The 16,417-nt window shown below is 42.9% G+C and overlaps 1 protein-coding gene across 2 annotated transcripts in view; it reads left to right on the forward strand.

Annotated features, from left to right (window-relative positions):
- The window catches only part of AMPH (amphiphysin), a 299,854-nt gene that overhangs the window by 210,440 nt on the left and 72,997 nt on the right, over window positions 1–16,417 (forward strand). For both annotated transcript variants that reach the window (XM_021703692.1, XM_021703694.1), the window contains exons 10-11: window positions 2,629–2,767; window positions 3,845–3,973. In XM_021703692.1, coding sequence (XP_021559367.1) covers window positions 2,629–2,767; window positions 3,845–3,973 — 268 coding nt within the window. The remainder of the gene's footprint in view (window positions 1–2,628; window positions 2,768–3,844; window positions 3,974–16,417) is intronic.

The following is a 16,417-nucleotide window of genomic DNA, read 5'->3' on the forward strand; positions in this document are numbered from 1 at the left end:
CTCTTTTTCTCAGCTTCTTTTTTTTCCATCATTTGGTCTTCTATATCCCTAATTCTCTTTTCTGCCTCATTTATCCTAGCAGTTTGAGCCTCCATTTTTGATTGCACCTCATTAATAGCCTTTTTGATTTTGACTTGGTTAGATTTTAGTTGTTTTATTTCTCCAGAAAGCGTTTCTCTAGTATCTTCCATGCTTTTTTCAATCCCAGCTAGTATCTTTAAAATCGTGATTCTGAACTCTAGTTCCGACATCTTACAACTGTCTGTATTGATTAGGTCCCTGGCAGTCAATACTACCTCTTGTTCTTTCTTTTTTTTTGAGGTGAGTTTTTCCATCTTGTCATTTTGTCCAGAGGAGAATAGATGAATGAGAGAACAAAATGCTAACAGTGTAACCACAACCCCCGAAAAATACACACTAAACAAATCAGAAGAGACCTTCCAGAAAGTGGTCGCTTTTCTGTTCAGAGAGTTGCTGCTATTCTTTTCTTCGATCTCCTGTTGAGTTCATAGGTGTTCAGAATGGTTTGATTCCTATCTAGTTGAATTCCTGGGACCAGACAAAATTTAGGTCTCCTACTCCTCCGCCATCTTGCTCCTCCCCTCCCAACACTGCATTGTTTTGATTCTCTTGCGCATTGTTATCATGAGTATCCCCGTCATATATACCAAAGGCCCAGCGATTTGTAAGTGAATTGTCTACCTTTCCAGGAGTTGGCTTCCCACCAGCTTTCTCCTGTGATTTTGGAATCCCTTTATTCCTTCCTTCTCAGGCATTATGTACTCAAGGAATGCAGGCTAATGAGCCTTGGGCTGGAAGTCAAAAGATCTAGCTTTCCATTTTATGACTCTGCAGTTTACTTACTTTGCCTTCCTTAAGTGCATCCAATTAATCCTCTGGTTAAAGATCTCATTTTTTTTTTTAATCAACAGAGAAAAAAAGATGGTATTGAATTAAATGGCTTGTAAGGTAATATTTATATTTTTAATGTCAATCAACATAAACAGTCATACACACACATTTATAAAAACACACACTCCTGCACAGGTGCCCTCATCAGCATATTTTGAGATCTCTCTGGAGAGAGCTAATTTTCTTATTTGATGTTCTGTATTTGCTGTACTCATAATAGTCTCTGCTACAGTGGTTATACAAAGTAAGCGTTGAGTATCTCTTACCTTTCTAAGGGAAAGAGCATTCCCTAAAAGAATAGGGGAAAGGACTACTGTTTCCAATATAATATGAACTTGAAACCAAGAAAAAGTTGTAATAAGAACATCAAAATGACATTGGGTGTTTTAGCAGTGACGTACATGAAAAAGTTAAGAGTTACTCCCTCATAGAGACATGAAAGGGACAACATGAAAATATCAATATTGCTGAATCAGATAAAACGAAGAGAAAATGGGGCCTCGGCAGCTTAACAAATGTTCCTTTAATTTTTTTCATCATTCCTCTGCAGAACGAGGTGGTGAGTGAGCTCAGTGGACTCCCTGTTGAGCATAGATTGGGGCCACGCTTCCCGGCAGAGGCCATGATTGCTGGCACAGCCTCAATCATGCGGCTCATCTGTGTTCTCCACAGGACCCACTCCCTTGGCTATGTAGACCATGCTGTGGTGTATGTGCTTGTTTATTTTGAGGTACAGACCCTACTCCCTCAATCTGTAGACATTAGAAAGACTTAGAGAGTAGGATGTGTCCCAAGTGCCCTCCTGCTCATTGCATCTGGGCTGGTTCCAGGCATCTGGCCCAGTGCCAGGAACACGGTCGGCTCTCAGAAAACGTTACTGACTCTCTGCCTTCACATAATTTGTTTGCATTGTGAAGGTGTCTGAGCCGAGTCTTTGTTTTATAAGGTGTAGAAAGAGGAATAACTAATGAATTTGTTTCCAAATGTTATCACAAAAGACTTCTATAAAATCTTTATTTACTTGAGAAAGTACGTACAGGTGGGGGGATGGGCAGAGGGAGAAGCAGGCTCCCCGCTGAGCAGGGCGCCCCATGTGGGGCTCGATCCCAGGACCCTGAGATCATGGCCTGAGCCAAAGGCAGACGCTTAACCCACTGAACCACCCAGGTGCCCCGATTTCTATAAAATCTTAACACTATCCTGAGGATGCCTTTAACATCAGATTTATAATTTTCAGGGTAGGTTTTTCTATACATTATGGCATAGCAAGATTCTCTTGTAAATCAAAAGTGAAGGTAGTTCAGCTAAGGCAGCTTATATTTGGAAGGTTCTTACAGAGTCTCTTTGGCACAATGGAAAGAACAGGGGGTTTGCGTTCCCACGGCCTCAATTAAGACCCACCAAATTGCTGAGTGACTTTAGGGGTATTTAACCTCTCTGTGCCCCACTTTACTACCTGTAAAGTGGGGACAGTGATGCAACGGTGTTGTGACAGTTAGAGAGAATATACATGAATGGGGTCCGGCACACAGACCACAGACAATAAATGGTACCAGTATCACCAACACTGTTAATAACCACCAGAATTAACTTAGAAGGGGGCTAGATGCCTGATAGAACCAGAAGTGCCTCCAGATTCCTCTGGGACAGAAGACCCCTGGAAAGTAAGTGCTGTTCTTTAGAAGGCTCATTGCTGACTCTTGTGTGTTCACCTAGCGATTCTGGTCCTCTCCGCATCGCAAAGACACCCTCACCACCCGAGGAGCCTTCACCCATCCCGAGCCCGACAGCTAGTCCCAATCACACGCTGACACCTGCGTCTCCTGCACCAGCAAGGCCTAGGTCACCTTCACAGGTAGGAAGAGGTCAAACACACTGGGGAGAATGGAAGAACTCGTGATGAGGTGACCCCATCTGGGATAATCCCATGGTGCTAGGGCACTGAAAGGAGTTTCCAGTTGGGGAGGCTTTGAGGCTGTAGGCATTGTGATGGTCACTAAGGAATCAACTTAGTTCTCCAATTTGGATTCCTGTTTCCTCACATACCCTATGTTTGGGTGGTTGAGACTTCTCTCCACAGCCTCAGCTTCCTTAGGCTTGCATGCCCTCCTCACCTCCCACCTCTCGCTCTCAGAAGGCCCTGATCAATCTCACCTTCTCCCTGGACATTCCCTCCTCTAGCAATTAAGGTTACACTTGGAGCAAGTATGGCCAAGAAAGCCATGATGTTTATATGCCACTTCACATTTTTGGTATCACCCACAGGGTGTGGCACATGAGTAGACACTCAACAAAAGCATCTGGAACAAGCGATTGAGAGACACAGTAAGGATTGGAAAAGGTCAATATAGAGAAACATTGCCACCCTTGTCTTCCCCACTTGGGGTGAAGATGAAATTCCTACAACAAGACTTGAAGTTCAAGTCTTTGAAACTACGGAAAGTGGTGAGAAGATCCATGGAATAGATCTGTGAAGTTCTTCTCAAAACACTCTATTGGAAACTGAAGTTCGTGCTGTCTGTGGGTGGTTTCACTGAGTCCAGTGAAAAGCTTTCCTGATTGTAGTGTTAAAATTCGAATTTCTTGCTGAAGTGAGGAATCCATTCCGGTTGACTTCACAAAGGGGGTCGCCCTAGTTTAACTTGAGAGGTGTGGGCGCCTGGCCTTGTGGCCGTGCATGTAGAATTGGCATTGAGGTGGATGGGGTCACCTTGCCTAAGTGTTTCTCGGGGGGCCCTTGCTTGTTGGTGCTCCCAGAGCCACCAAGGCAGACAGCATTCTCTACTCAATCAGGTCCCTTATTTCTCTGTGTATATCTAAATGTCAGTCAGTGACCGATATGTCCACCCAGTGCTGTTCATGTGGCATTTCTACACATCTCACATGCTGTCTTTGGCCGAATTAATTTGCTTGTGTCTCTGATGTTTTGTAGACAAGGAAGGGGCCTCCCGTCCCACCTCTGCCTAAAGTCACCCCAACAAAGGAACTCCAGCAGGAGAACATCATCAGTTTCTTCGAGGACAACTTTGTTCCGGAAATCAGTGTGTCGACACCTTCACAGGTAAGAGCCTGCTGCAGAGCTGGGATGAGCACACAGGTACCAAGGCAGAGGGACTCTCAGGGACCAGCTTTCAAGGTGGCAGATGTTAGAGCCAGCAGCGTCATTTCCGGTCTCATCCAGGTTGGCTTTAATCACGTGGTATGTCTAAAGCATTCTCAAATGGAAGGTGTACACACAGTATTTGGAAATACTAAAAAGTGTAAAATGAAGAATTTTAACGATGACTTACATCATACTACTCTCACGTAGCCACTAATGCACTTTGGTGTATTTTCCTTCAGGCTTTGGTTTCTAGGCATATGTTCTGTACCACAGCATTCAGATTGTATTGTTATGGATTCCTGACTTTTCTACTTAATCTTATTGAACATTTTTTTCATGTCCTGATATCGTCTTTTCAAAAGAAAATGTATAGCCAGAGTATTTCATCTGATGGATGGACTAGCCCATGATTGCAGTCACAGGTCGCTTCCCGTTTTCCTGTTTTTTCACCAGCACTTCTGCGAACATCAATATATGTTAATTCATGTTTACACTCTCAGTTGTTTCTTTTATATTGCTTCCTGGTAGAGAATAGGAAAATGAAATTAAAAGAGGTGAATATTTTTAAGCCTTTCGCCCTTCAGCACAAGTAACTGTATCCATTTACATGATTTGGCAAAGAGACCTGGGCGCACCTTCTCCAGCTCCAGCTCCCTTGATAGGCGGCACAACCCTCTCTGCTGGCCACTTGGTTGTCCCGTTGCCTCGAGAATGAAGATTCTTCACCTCCAGAGCTGTTCCTCATGCCATTGAAGCCATTTCTTTAAGAGTGAAAGTCCTCAGGGCGCCTGGGTGGCTCAGTTGGTTAAGCGACTGCCTTCGGCTCAGGTCATGATCTTGGAGTCCCGGGATCGAGTCCCACATCGGGCTTCCTGCTCGGCAGGGAGTCTGCTTCTCCCTCTGACCCTCCTCCCTCTCATGCTGTTTCTCATTCTCTCTCTCTCAAATAAATAAATAAAATCTTTAAAAAAAAAAAAAAAAAAAAAAAAGAGTGAAAGTCCTCAGAAACATCCTGCCAATATCACTTGCTCCCAGTGTTCTCAGGGTCAGAAATAATACCTACATTTTGCAAGAGGTGTGAACGCAGTGCTGTAATTACTGAGTGCGTCCATAACAACACTGTGTACAACATGCCAATTACAATCACATCCTGTTGATAATGACAGGAATGATGTACTAATCACAGAGAGCTCAGGAAATAGAAACTAAGAAGCAACGCAGTGGCAAATCGTAATGTGTCATTGCTTTTAAGGGCGTTTATCAATAAGGTGCAATAGCTTTTAGCTGTTGTTTTCCTTCTTCTGTTGTTGGTAGGAGATGGTGAATTTGGAAGGTAACAGGGCCTTGACATGTGATTTAGCAGCTCATTTGAGGAGGGAGCCTTGCATGTTGATGAGCACATGGACAGATAATCTCTGTGGCTCCATAGATGCCTCCAGGGATAGTGGTCTCAGAGCCAGGGCTCTACCTGGCACCTGCCATTGCATGGGCCCCAAACTCCAGCAGTTTTCATTTCCAACCTGGTCCCATCCCTTTGATTGGCTAACAGCTCAGCTTCCTTCTCTTTTTTGCTACATCAGTTTTCAGACTGAGAGTGTTTTAGGGTGATCATATCCTTATTCAAGTTGCTTTCCCCTGCACCTTTGAAGAACATGCTCTCAGTCCCATCCACTAATACAGAGTGTGCTCACCTAGAAGCCACATGTCCTTGGCTGAAGACCCCTCCATTTAGCACCTGAGGCAACTGAAGTCGAGGCAACATGGCGCATAGACAAGTTCTAAAGCAAAGCTGGGGTTCAAAAATGTTCTTTCCTTAAAATGTTTTGTTATTTGCAGTTGGATGGCTCACATAAGGGTCCTTCGTCATAGGAAAAAAAAAAGAAAGCACTTTTTAAATTACAAATGCTAGAAGAGGCCCTGAAGTACTTCTAAGGGCGCGAACTTTCGTGATACTGTTGAGTAGCGGTCGTGGGAAAAGTCAAGAGTCGGACAGAGGGAGAGCCGGCACCTTTCAAAGCAGAAGGGGCTCGGGCTGGGGCTGCCACAGTGACGCAGTTGGCTGGAGGGCCGCCTGCCCCAGCCTGGCTGGTCTTGGCGCACCGCTCCACGGCCCTGGGGAGGACCTTTTATAACACGCTGGTTGGGTGTGCTGGGTGGTTTTGAAAGAACTAACCACCAGAGACCTTGTGGGGGTGCATTTTGGGGGCTAAGCTTCATTTATATTGTTTTCTTTTCATCGGGAGGAGGGAGAAGGGGGTTTCTCTGTTTTTTTCCAAATCTGAAGCAGCGTGGCTCCCGCAGTGGACCACAGTGTGTGACCAGAAGCTTCTCCATTGACTAAGTGGCTGTTCGTCTCATGTCACCATGTCAAGAGACGGCGTGAGACAGGGATTTATGTCTCAGTGCACTTTCTCACTTATTGAGTGATATGATCTAGCTTTACTTTAAAGTCCACAGATGCTGCCTTTCCCTGAAGCTTCTTGACTGCTTCCTCTGTTGCTTGTTCCTCTGTAGATATCCACAGATATGTGTTCCTTCACCCCTTTGGGGTCACATGCAGCAGAGTTTCTGAGTCAGCAGATCTGGAGTGGGGGCCAAGAATCTGTACTCCTCACAAGCCTCCCAGTGGTGCTGATGCTGCAGGTTGTGGGATCACGCTGTGAGAACCACTGTTGTTGGCCAGCATTTCCAAATGTATGGCCATGAACAAAGTACCACAGTGAATGAACAGATTTCTTCCAGGGAAATATCCAGCTGAGTCAAGGGTATATCTTGATTGACCATTTATAACTGCTCCACTTAAAAACTGCGTGACTGGAAATACTCCATATTTCTGACCGTTGGACTCCCACATACACATATGTGCATGCTTATAATATCAGATGTGTTGATCAGATTATTTGTCAAGCTGCATATTCTAAGTGAACAGACTGTCTCATCAGGACTGTTTTTATTTTATTTATTTATTTATTTGGTGGGCAGCAAAGCAAGGTTTATTGAGCGATAGCAAAGTGATAGTACAGAACTCCGGAAGAGGGAGGGGGCCCGAGAGGGTTGCCCCTGGGACTGTGATGTTTTTAGACATGCACAGGTAAACAATGAAAACGAATAAATAGAAACACCAGCTGTATGGGATCAGAGTCTTGGAAGCTAGCAAGCTGAGATGTAGCTGAAAAGCTTTTCTCCCAGATACATGCATTTATAATAATAGGGAGTGGTCCGTTTCAATTTTATTTTGATATTTTTACAAAGGATATTAAGTCATTCTGCATTGAACAAATAGGTTTATGTCCCCAGTTTGCTATTTTTATCCTGAGCCTCAGTGGGGAAGAACAGCGTTTGTATTAATCCCAGCCATAAGCTCCAGATGTGGTGACTGAGATATTCCTCCCCACTGACAGATTTGTATGTCTCGTCCACCAAGCTTCATTACAGTGACAGTCTCTCCTGAGTGTGTCATGGGATTCGAAACAAATCCGTCAGACCTACAGAGCCCTCTAATGGCCCCAGACCTTAACTCTCTCATAGAATCTTCTCTGTGAGATAGCCTTGCCTGCTTACAGGGAGAAGTCTGTGTGTCAACACCAAAGGGCTGACCTTGCTTCTCTGGTTCTGTGTTTACAAAAATGGAACTGCCAGAGGACAAACCCAGCCCTCTCTATTTTTCCCTCCCAAGAAACTAAATAGGAAGAAATCTCCTGTGTGTTTGTATGTGTGTGTGTGTGTGTGTGTGTGTGTGTGTGTGTGTGTGTTCCTGCATTATTCTTTTAAAACAGCATTTTCCATCAGGTCCCATAAGATGCTGTGAAAAGTGGTTCCTGGTCATAAGAGGCTGGGAGGGGCTGCATCCCCTTTTTCTTTACATAGTTTATGTCAGTGTGTTCAAGGCTCTGAGAAGTTCAACAAAAGCCCTGTTTGTTTAAATCAGAGTTTCTCAAACAGTCTCCCTTTCCTCCCAAAGCACTACCTGTTCCAGGGAAATGGGCGTTGGGTGAAACATTTTTTATTTAGAAGGTATTATGTTCCTGGAAACCAAATTTATGGCATATAAGTAGGATTTTAACAGATCAAGACAGAGAAAGCAATCGTGTATATATACACATAGATATGTACACATGCAAGGTTTTTTCTTTTTCCTTCAATGTTTTGGACTGCCTTCTCTTCTAATTCCATCCAGGTTCACCCTCCTTTCCCACCAGGGCTTTCCACAGGGACTGTAGCTCTGAGCAAATATTTTTGCTTGGGGGGCGGTGGGTTGGGGGGTTCTGTCCATATAACCAGTTTGAGTCTCTTGAAGTGAGCGTGTCAGCAACGTTCTGGTGGTCAGTCTCAGGGGATTCCATACACGAAATGCCATGCTAGCCAGTGGGAGCAGTCTGCTCACCAGCCGCCCTCTTGGAAACAAACTTGGCCACCACGTTCCAGGACGACTGGGTAGACGTGAGCCCCAGAGCTCCTCCATATAGAGTAGGGTCACAGAGTACTCCAAAGAGGAGGGGGTGGGCCAGGCCCACATGGTCCTGGTGCAGACGTGGGGTGCCCTGACTGGATAGCCTTGCTAGCCACAGCTTCCACCACCAAAAGAGGAATCAGAAAATACCAGGAAAGGTGCTCAAAAGGGTGGGGGCCCCCTGAGGGGCAGGGCTAGGGGCAGGGTCCCTGCTTGCCTATCTACGTCTCAGAAGAGATTACCTGTTTTCGGATTTTTTTTTTTCATAGTAGGTAACCTTCAGGTATTTTGCCTAAATCTTTTCCCAACAATGATGTTGCCCATTTTCTCTCTTTCATATAGCATTCTCCTTTACAAACCCAGATGGATTATCTTTTGACCATCCAAGTTTGTTCCTCCAGGCCCATATCGCCGTTCTTGCTGGGCGTACCTGCAGTGGGGGAAGGCAAGACAGCGGCACAGCCTTGCAGTCACATGGCTGTGGGCGTCATGTTAGCACCATTAACTCTGACACCCTTACTTCTCCGCTTTCTGGCCAAACGCTGCATGTCACATTTTAAGTTCATGAAATCATCCTATTTTTCCTACCCAATCAAATGGAAGTAGATTTTCAACTTGCTTAATAAGTTCGCAAAAGGGTCTTTTTTATCTGGTCAATCCAGACAGAGGCCATCCTGCAATCCTGTGCATGCACACCCCTCACTTCCCAGGTATCTGTCACCTGGTTTTGAATATCGCCCTGGCTTTTCTTTTTAACCGTAGCTATATTTCTGGACCAGCTGCCTCTTCTTTCGGTTGATATTTTTTCAAAGTAAACATGTTAGCATTCTTTTAACACAAAGAATTAGGAATATGGAAATTCGAAGGAAGAAAATTGCATTTCAAGCCCCAATTTGGTCCGTCTGTTGCCCTGGTGGGTCACCCGCAGCACCGTGGGTTCCTTCAGCAGCGGTAGCCATGCAGTGCAGTTTATTTTTCATCTGGGGCCCTGCCAATATTCTTAAATCATTGTGTAAGTTGGCCTCACAACCTTCTGAGGTTCTCAGACTCCTGAACGTCTAACAATGCCTAGACTTTTTGCACTTTCCCCGTTTTGCATTTTATATTTTACCCCTCTACAAAGCATCTCATGGTGTGAAGCTTTTTTGAGATTCTGTATTTTTTTAAGCATTATTTTATTTTTATTTTTCTAAAGATTTTATTTATTTATTTGAGAGAGAGAATGAGACAGAGAGAGAGAGAGCACGAGATGGGGGAGGGTCAGAGGGAGAAGCAGGCTCCCCGCCGAGCAGGGAGCCCGATGTGGGACTCGATCCCGGGACTCCAGGATCATGACCTGAGCTGAAGGCAGTCGCTTAACCAACTGAGCCACCCAGGCGCCCTGAGATTCTGTATTTTTGAACATGGTTTGAGGTATGGACAGAGAGTGGGGGTTAGCTGGTGCCAAGAGGCCAGGAGAGGAAGGGGGGAAGGGGAATGCAGAAGAATGAGCTGGGGAGAAGGGAAGGAGCTCCTGATGGGGAAGCACATGACTGAGTATGTTTTATGCAGTCTCCTTCGATTGAGTCTTGACATCATTCCTGTGATTTACAGGCCATTAATCCCTACTCTGAAGTTGTGCAGACCTGTCATCTTTCTGCCATACTGTGGCTCCCTGGGCAGATGTGGAAAGCAGAAGCCTGTAGACTATGGGTGCCAGCATCTTAAGCACCTGAGAGATAGTGGATACTAGATGTCCAGTAAATTGAACAAATCCATCTTAATTCTTTCTCTCCTTAATGTTCAGGGTGCATGTTCTCTAGAAATGTCTCTGGGTTTTTGGTATTAGCAATGTCCTTCAGGTTGTTACATATCAGCGATATTATTAAATCCCAGATGCGGTGGTAAGAGGGTCTTTGTTCATCCAGTGGTCATCACAGAAGGTCACTGTAAGCACAGATCCTATCCCTCTCCCCTCGTCCCTCTTCTCAGTACTGTCAGCTGTTACGCTCTTGCTCAGAGTGTATGCAAGGCCAGTGAGCAAACTCATGACATGCTACACTAAGGATGGTTGTATCATCTACCAACCTGTTCCAATAAAAACCAAACCAACCCACCTAGGGAAACAGTTCCTTAGAAAGTTTAGTTTGCTGTGTGTCAGCTCATGAGAGTGTTTGCTGGATTATATAAACATGGGTAGGCACATAGAGCAAATGTGGTAACATTTTTGACAAGTCTAGGTCATGGGTAAATGGATCTTCATTGTACTATTTTAGCGTTTTTATCTGACCTCCCCTGCCTTATTGGGAAGTTATAAGTGTCCTGCATCATATTTAGAATAGAGTAAATGTCCTCAAAATAAGTTTAATAAAAGAATTAAAAAAAACTCTTGGGAAGAAATAGTACCTATGGCTTTATTGTCATCCAGCTAACTGAAATATTGTGTTATCATTTTTTAAAATTTTATTTTATTTTATTTTATTATGTTAGTCACCATACAAAACATCATTAGTTTTTGATGTAGTGATCCACAAGTCATTGTTTTCGTATAACACCCAGTACTCCATGCAGTACGTGCCCTCCTTAATACCCATAACCTGACCGGGCTAACCCATCCCCCCACCCCCCTCCCCTCTAAAACCCTCAGTTTGTTTCTCAGAGTCCATAGTCTCTCTTGGTTCATCTCTCCCTCCGATTGCCGCCCCCCTTCATTTTTCCCTTCCTTCTCCTAATGTCCTCCATGCTATTCTTTATGTTCCACAAATAAGTGAAACCATACGATAATTCACTTTCTCTGCTTGACTTATATCACTTAGCATAATCTCCTCCAGTCCCATCCATGTTGATGTAAAAGTTGGGTTATTCATCCTTTCTGATGGCTGAGCATTATTCCATTGTGTATATGGACCACATCTTCTTTATCCATTCATCTGTTGAAGAACATCTCGGCTCTTTCCACAGTTTGGCTATTGCGGACATTGCTGCTATGAACATTGGGGTGCATATGGCCCTTCTTTTCATTACATCTGTGCCTTTGGGCTAAATACTCAGGAGTGCAATTGCTGGGTCATAGGGTAGCTCTATTTTTAATTTTTTGAGGAACCTCCACACTGTTTTCCAAAGTGGCTATACCAACTTGCATTCCCACCAACAGTGTAAGAGGGTTCCCCGTTCTCCACAACCTCTCCCAACATTTGTTGTTTCTCTCCCTGTCCATTTTTGCCATTCTAACTGGTGTAAGGTGGTATCTCAATGTGGTTTTGATTTGGATTTCCCTGATGGCTAATGATGATTAACATTTTTTCATGTGTCTGTTAGCCATTTGTATGTCTTCTTCGGAGAAGTGTCTTTTCATATCTTCTGCCCACTTTCTGACTTGATTATTTGTTTTTTGGGTGTTGAATTTGAGAAGTTCTTTATAGATCTTGGATACCAGCCCTTTATCTGTAGTGTCATTTGCAAATATCTTCTCCCATTCTTTGGGTTGTCTCTTTGTTTTGTTGACTGTTTCCTTTGCTGTGCAGAAGGTTTTTATCTTTTTTTTTTTTTTTTAAGATTTTATTTATTTATTTGAGAGAGAGAATGAGAGAGAGAGAGCACATGAGAGGGAAGAGGGCAGAGGGAGAAGCAGACCCCCCGCTGAGCAGGGAGCCCGATGCGGGACTCGATCCTGGGACTCCAGGATCATGACCTGAGCCGAAGGCAGTCGCTTAACCAACTGAGCCACCCAGGCGCCCCAGAAGGTTTTTATCTTGATGAAGTCTCAAAAGTACATTTTTGCTTTTGTTTCACTAGCCTTTGGAGATGTATCTTGAAAGAAGTTGCTGTGGCCGAGGTCAAAGAGGTTACTGCCTATGTTCGGATTCTGATGGATTCCTGTCTCACATTGAGGTCTCTCATCCACTTTGAGTTTATCTTTGTGTATGGTGTTAGAGAATGGTTGAGTTTCATTCTCTGTATAGAGCTGTCCAATTTCCCAGCACCATTTATTGAGGAGACTGTCTTTTTTCCATTGCATATTTTTTCCTGCTTTGTCGAAGACTATTTGACCATAGAGTTGGGGATCCATAATGGGTTCTCTATTCTGTTCCATTGGCCTATATGTCTGTTTTTGTGCCAATACCATGCTGTCTTGGTGATCACTGCTTTCTTCAGACTATAGGGTTAGAGGGAACATTCCTCAATTTCATAAAATCCATCTATGAGAAACCCACAGTGAATATCATCCTTAACGGGGAAAAGCTGAGAGCCTTTCCCTTAAGATCAGGAACACGTCAAAGATGCCCACTCTTGCCACCATTGTTCAACATAGTACTAGAAGTCCTAACAACAGCAATCAGACAATAACAAAAAAATAAAATGTATTCAAATTGGCAAAGAAGAAGTCAAACTCTCTCTCTTAGCAGATGACATGATACTTTATGTGGAAAATCCAAAAGACTCCACCCCCAAATTACTAGAACTCATACAGCAATTCAGTAATGTGGCAGGATACAAAATCAATGCACAGAAATCAGTTGCTTTCTTATACACTAACAGCGCAACTGTAGAAAGAGAAATTAGAGAAACGATTCCATTTACAATAGCACCAAAAACCATAAGATACCTTGGAATAAACCTAACCAAAGAGGTAAAGGATCTCTACTCTAAGAACTACAGAACACTCATGAAAGAAATTGAAGAAGACACAAAAAGATGGAAAAACATTCCATGCTCATGGATTGGAAGAAGAAACATTGTTAAAATGTCTATGCTACCCAGAGCAATCTATACCTTGAATGCCATCCTGATCAAAATTCCAATGACATTTTTCAAAGTGCTGGAACAAACAGTCCTAAAATTTGTATGGAATCAGAAAAGACCCCGAATTGCCAAGGAGATGTTGAAAAAGAAAAACAAAACTGGGGGCATCACGTTGCCTGATTTCAAGCTATATTACAGTATTGTGTTATCATTAAGAAATCATTGTGTGTGTGTGTCTGTCTGTCTGTCCATCTGTTTGTCTGCCTGCCTGCCTGCAGTTCGGAGAGTCTAAATGTTTTGTGTCTGTGGCTATAAAATGAAATGTCTTTTACCTGATACGCTTATAAGAATAATGCCATGAAGGATGATGCATTGTTAACACAAAAAACTAGTAAATTACAGAGAAGCAAAAAGTAAAAATTTAAAAGCATAGTGATGTTTCCCAGCAAAAACCACTCTTACTAATGTACTTTTTGTCATGGGGTAGAGGGAGAGGAAAAAGAGACTCTTAAGCAGGCTCCACATCCAGCCCAGAGCCCGATGCAGGGCTTGATCTCACAACCCTGAGATCATGACCTGAGCCCAAATCAAGAGTCGGATGCTTAACCGTCTGAGCCACCCAGGTGCCCCTAAAGTATACATTTTGATAAGTTTTGAAATATGTGTACACCCATGAAACCATCACCAGGATCAAGATAATGAATATAACTGTCACCCCCAGAGTTTCTTTGTGTCTGTAATCGCTCCTGTTCCTCTCCACATACTGCACCCTCCAGGCAGACACTCCTCTTTCTGTCCCCATATGTTCGTTTGAATTTCCTAGAATTTTATACAGATGGAATCATACAGTGTGTGTACCCTTTTTGGTCTGGCATCTTTTATTCGGCATAATTATTATGAAGTTCATCCATTTTGTAGCATGTATCAGCAATTCATTTCTTTTTTTTTTTTAAAGATTTTATTTATTCATTTGAGACACAGAGATAGAGAGAGAGCATGAGCAGTGAGGGGAGACAGAGGGAGAGGGAGAAGCAGGCTCCCTGCTGAGCCAGGAGCCCGACGTGGGGCTCGATCCCAGGACCCTGGAATCATGACCTGAACCGAAGGCAGACGCTTAACCATCTGAGCCACCCAGGCACCCCAGCAATTCCTTTCTTCTCGCTGCAGAGTAGTACCTCATTGTATGGACACATCAGGGTTTGGGGGATTTTTCATCTATTGATGGATATTTGGGTTTCCAGTTTTTGGCTCTTACAAATAAAGGTACTGTGAACATTTGTATACAAATCTTTGTGTGTACACATGCTTTTATTTCTCTTGGGTAAGTATCTGAGGGTAAACTGCCTGGATCATATGGGAGGAATGAGTTTAACTTTTTAAATAACTGCCAAACTTCTAAGTGATTATACTATTTGTATTTCCATCCACATTGCAAAAGAGTTCCAGTTCTTCTACATCCTTGCCCACACTTGCTTTGGTTAGTCTTTTTAATTTTAGCTGTTCTGGGGGCACCTGGGTGGCTCAGATGGTTAAGTGTCTGCCCTCGGCTCAGGTCATGATTCCAGGGTCCTGGGATTGAGTCCCACATCGGGCTCCCTGCTCAGTGGGGAGTCTGCTTCTCCCTCTCCTTCTGCTGCTGCTCTGCCCACTTGTGCTCTCTATCTCTCTGTCAAATAAATAAATAAAATCTTTTTAAAAATTTTTTAGCTGTTCTGGTAAGCGTATAGTGTTATTTCATTGCAATTTAGTTTGCACTTCCCTAATGGCTGGTGAAGTTAAGCATCTTTTCACGTACTCATTTGACATCTGCTTATCTTCTTTTTCCCCCAGCTCTACTGAGGTATAGTTGACAAATAAAAATTGTGTGTATTTAAAGTGTACAATTTGATGTTTTGATATATGTACACACTGTGAAGTAATCTCCCCAATCCAGCTAATTAACATATCCATCTCTTCACATAGTTACCTTTTTTTTTTTGTTATTGTTCTTGGTGTGAGAACACTTAATATCTTTTTTTTTTTGGCAAATTTCAAGTGTATAATACACTGTTTTTACTTATCGTCGCCATGCTGAACATTATAGATCTTTAGGACTTGCTTAACTGAAATTTTATACCCCTTGACCAACATCTCCCTATTTTCCCTACTCCTAAGCCCTGGCAACCACCATTCTGCTCTCTACTTCCATGATTTTTACTGTTTTAGATTCCACATATAAATGAGATCATTCATTTTTCTGTGTCTGGCTTAATTTGCTTAGCATAAAAACTTCTGCACAGCAAAGGAAACAATCAAGAGTGTAACAGGCAGCCTAAGGAATGGGAGAAAATATTGGCAAATCATCTGTCTGAAATATATAAGGAACTCCTACAACTCAATAGCAAAAAAAAAAAAATCAAGTATTTGGATTTAAAAATGGATCAGGGACCCAAATAGACATTTCTCCAAAGAAGACATACAGATTGCCAACAGGCATATGAAAAGGTGCTCAACACCACTGAGCATCAGAGAAACGTAAATCAGAATCACAATGAGCTATATCACCTCACACCTGTTAGAACGGCTATCATCAAAAAAACAAGAAATAACAAATGTTGGTGAGGATGTGGAGAAAAGGGAATCCTTGTACACTACTGATGGGAATGGAAATTGGTAGAACTACTATGGAACACAGTGTGGAGTTTCCTCAAAAAATTAAAAATAGAACTACTTTATGATCCAGCAATCTCACTTCTGGGTATTTATCTATAGGAAATGAAATCGATATCTCAAAGAGATAGCTGCACTCCCATGTTTACTGCGGCATTATTCACAATGGGCAATACATGGAAACAACCTAACTGTCCCATCAGTGGATGAATGAGTAAAGAAAATGTGGTATATATGCACAGGGGAATATTATTCAGCCTTAAAAATGTAAATCCTGCCATTTGTGACAATATGGATGAGTCTGGAGGATATTATGACATCGGTATATCATCCCTGCTATCTGTGAAAAACTTTTGCTGATGTATGTATGTATGTATGTATTTGATTGATTGAGTTTTGAGACTCCCTCATATATTCTGGATACAAGTCTTTTATCAGATAGATGATTTACAAATATTTACTCTCAGTGTGTGGCCTATCTTGTCATTCTCTTAGTGCTTTTGTGAAGAGTAGAAGGTGTTTATTTTGATGGAGTCCAATTTATCCCTTTATTTCTTTTTTAAGAATTAGACATTTCATGT

This window comes from Neomonachus schauinslandi, chromosome 12, assembly GCF_002201575.2.
Source record: "Neomonachus schauinslandi chromosome 12, ASM220157v2, whole genome shotgun sequence".
Classification (NCBI taxonomy): domain Eukaryota; kingdom Metazoa; phylum Chordata; class Mammalia; order Carnivora; family Phocidae; genus Neomonachus; species Neomonachus schauinslandi.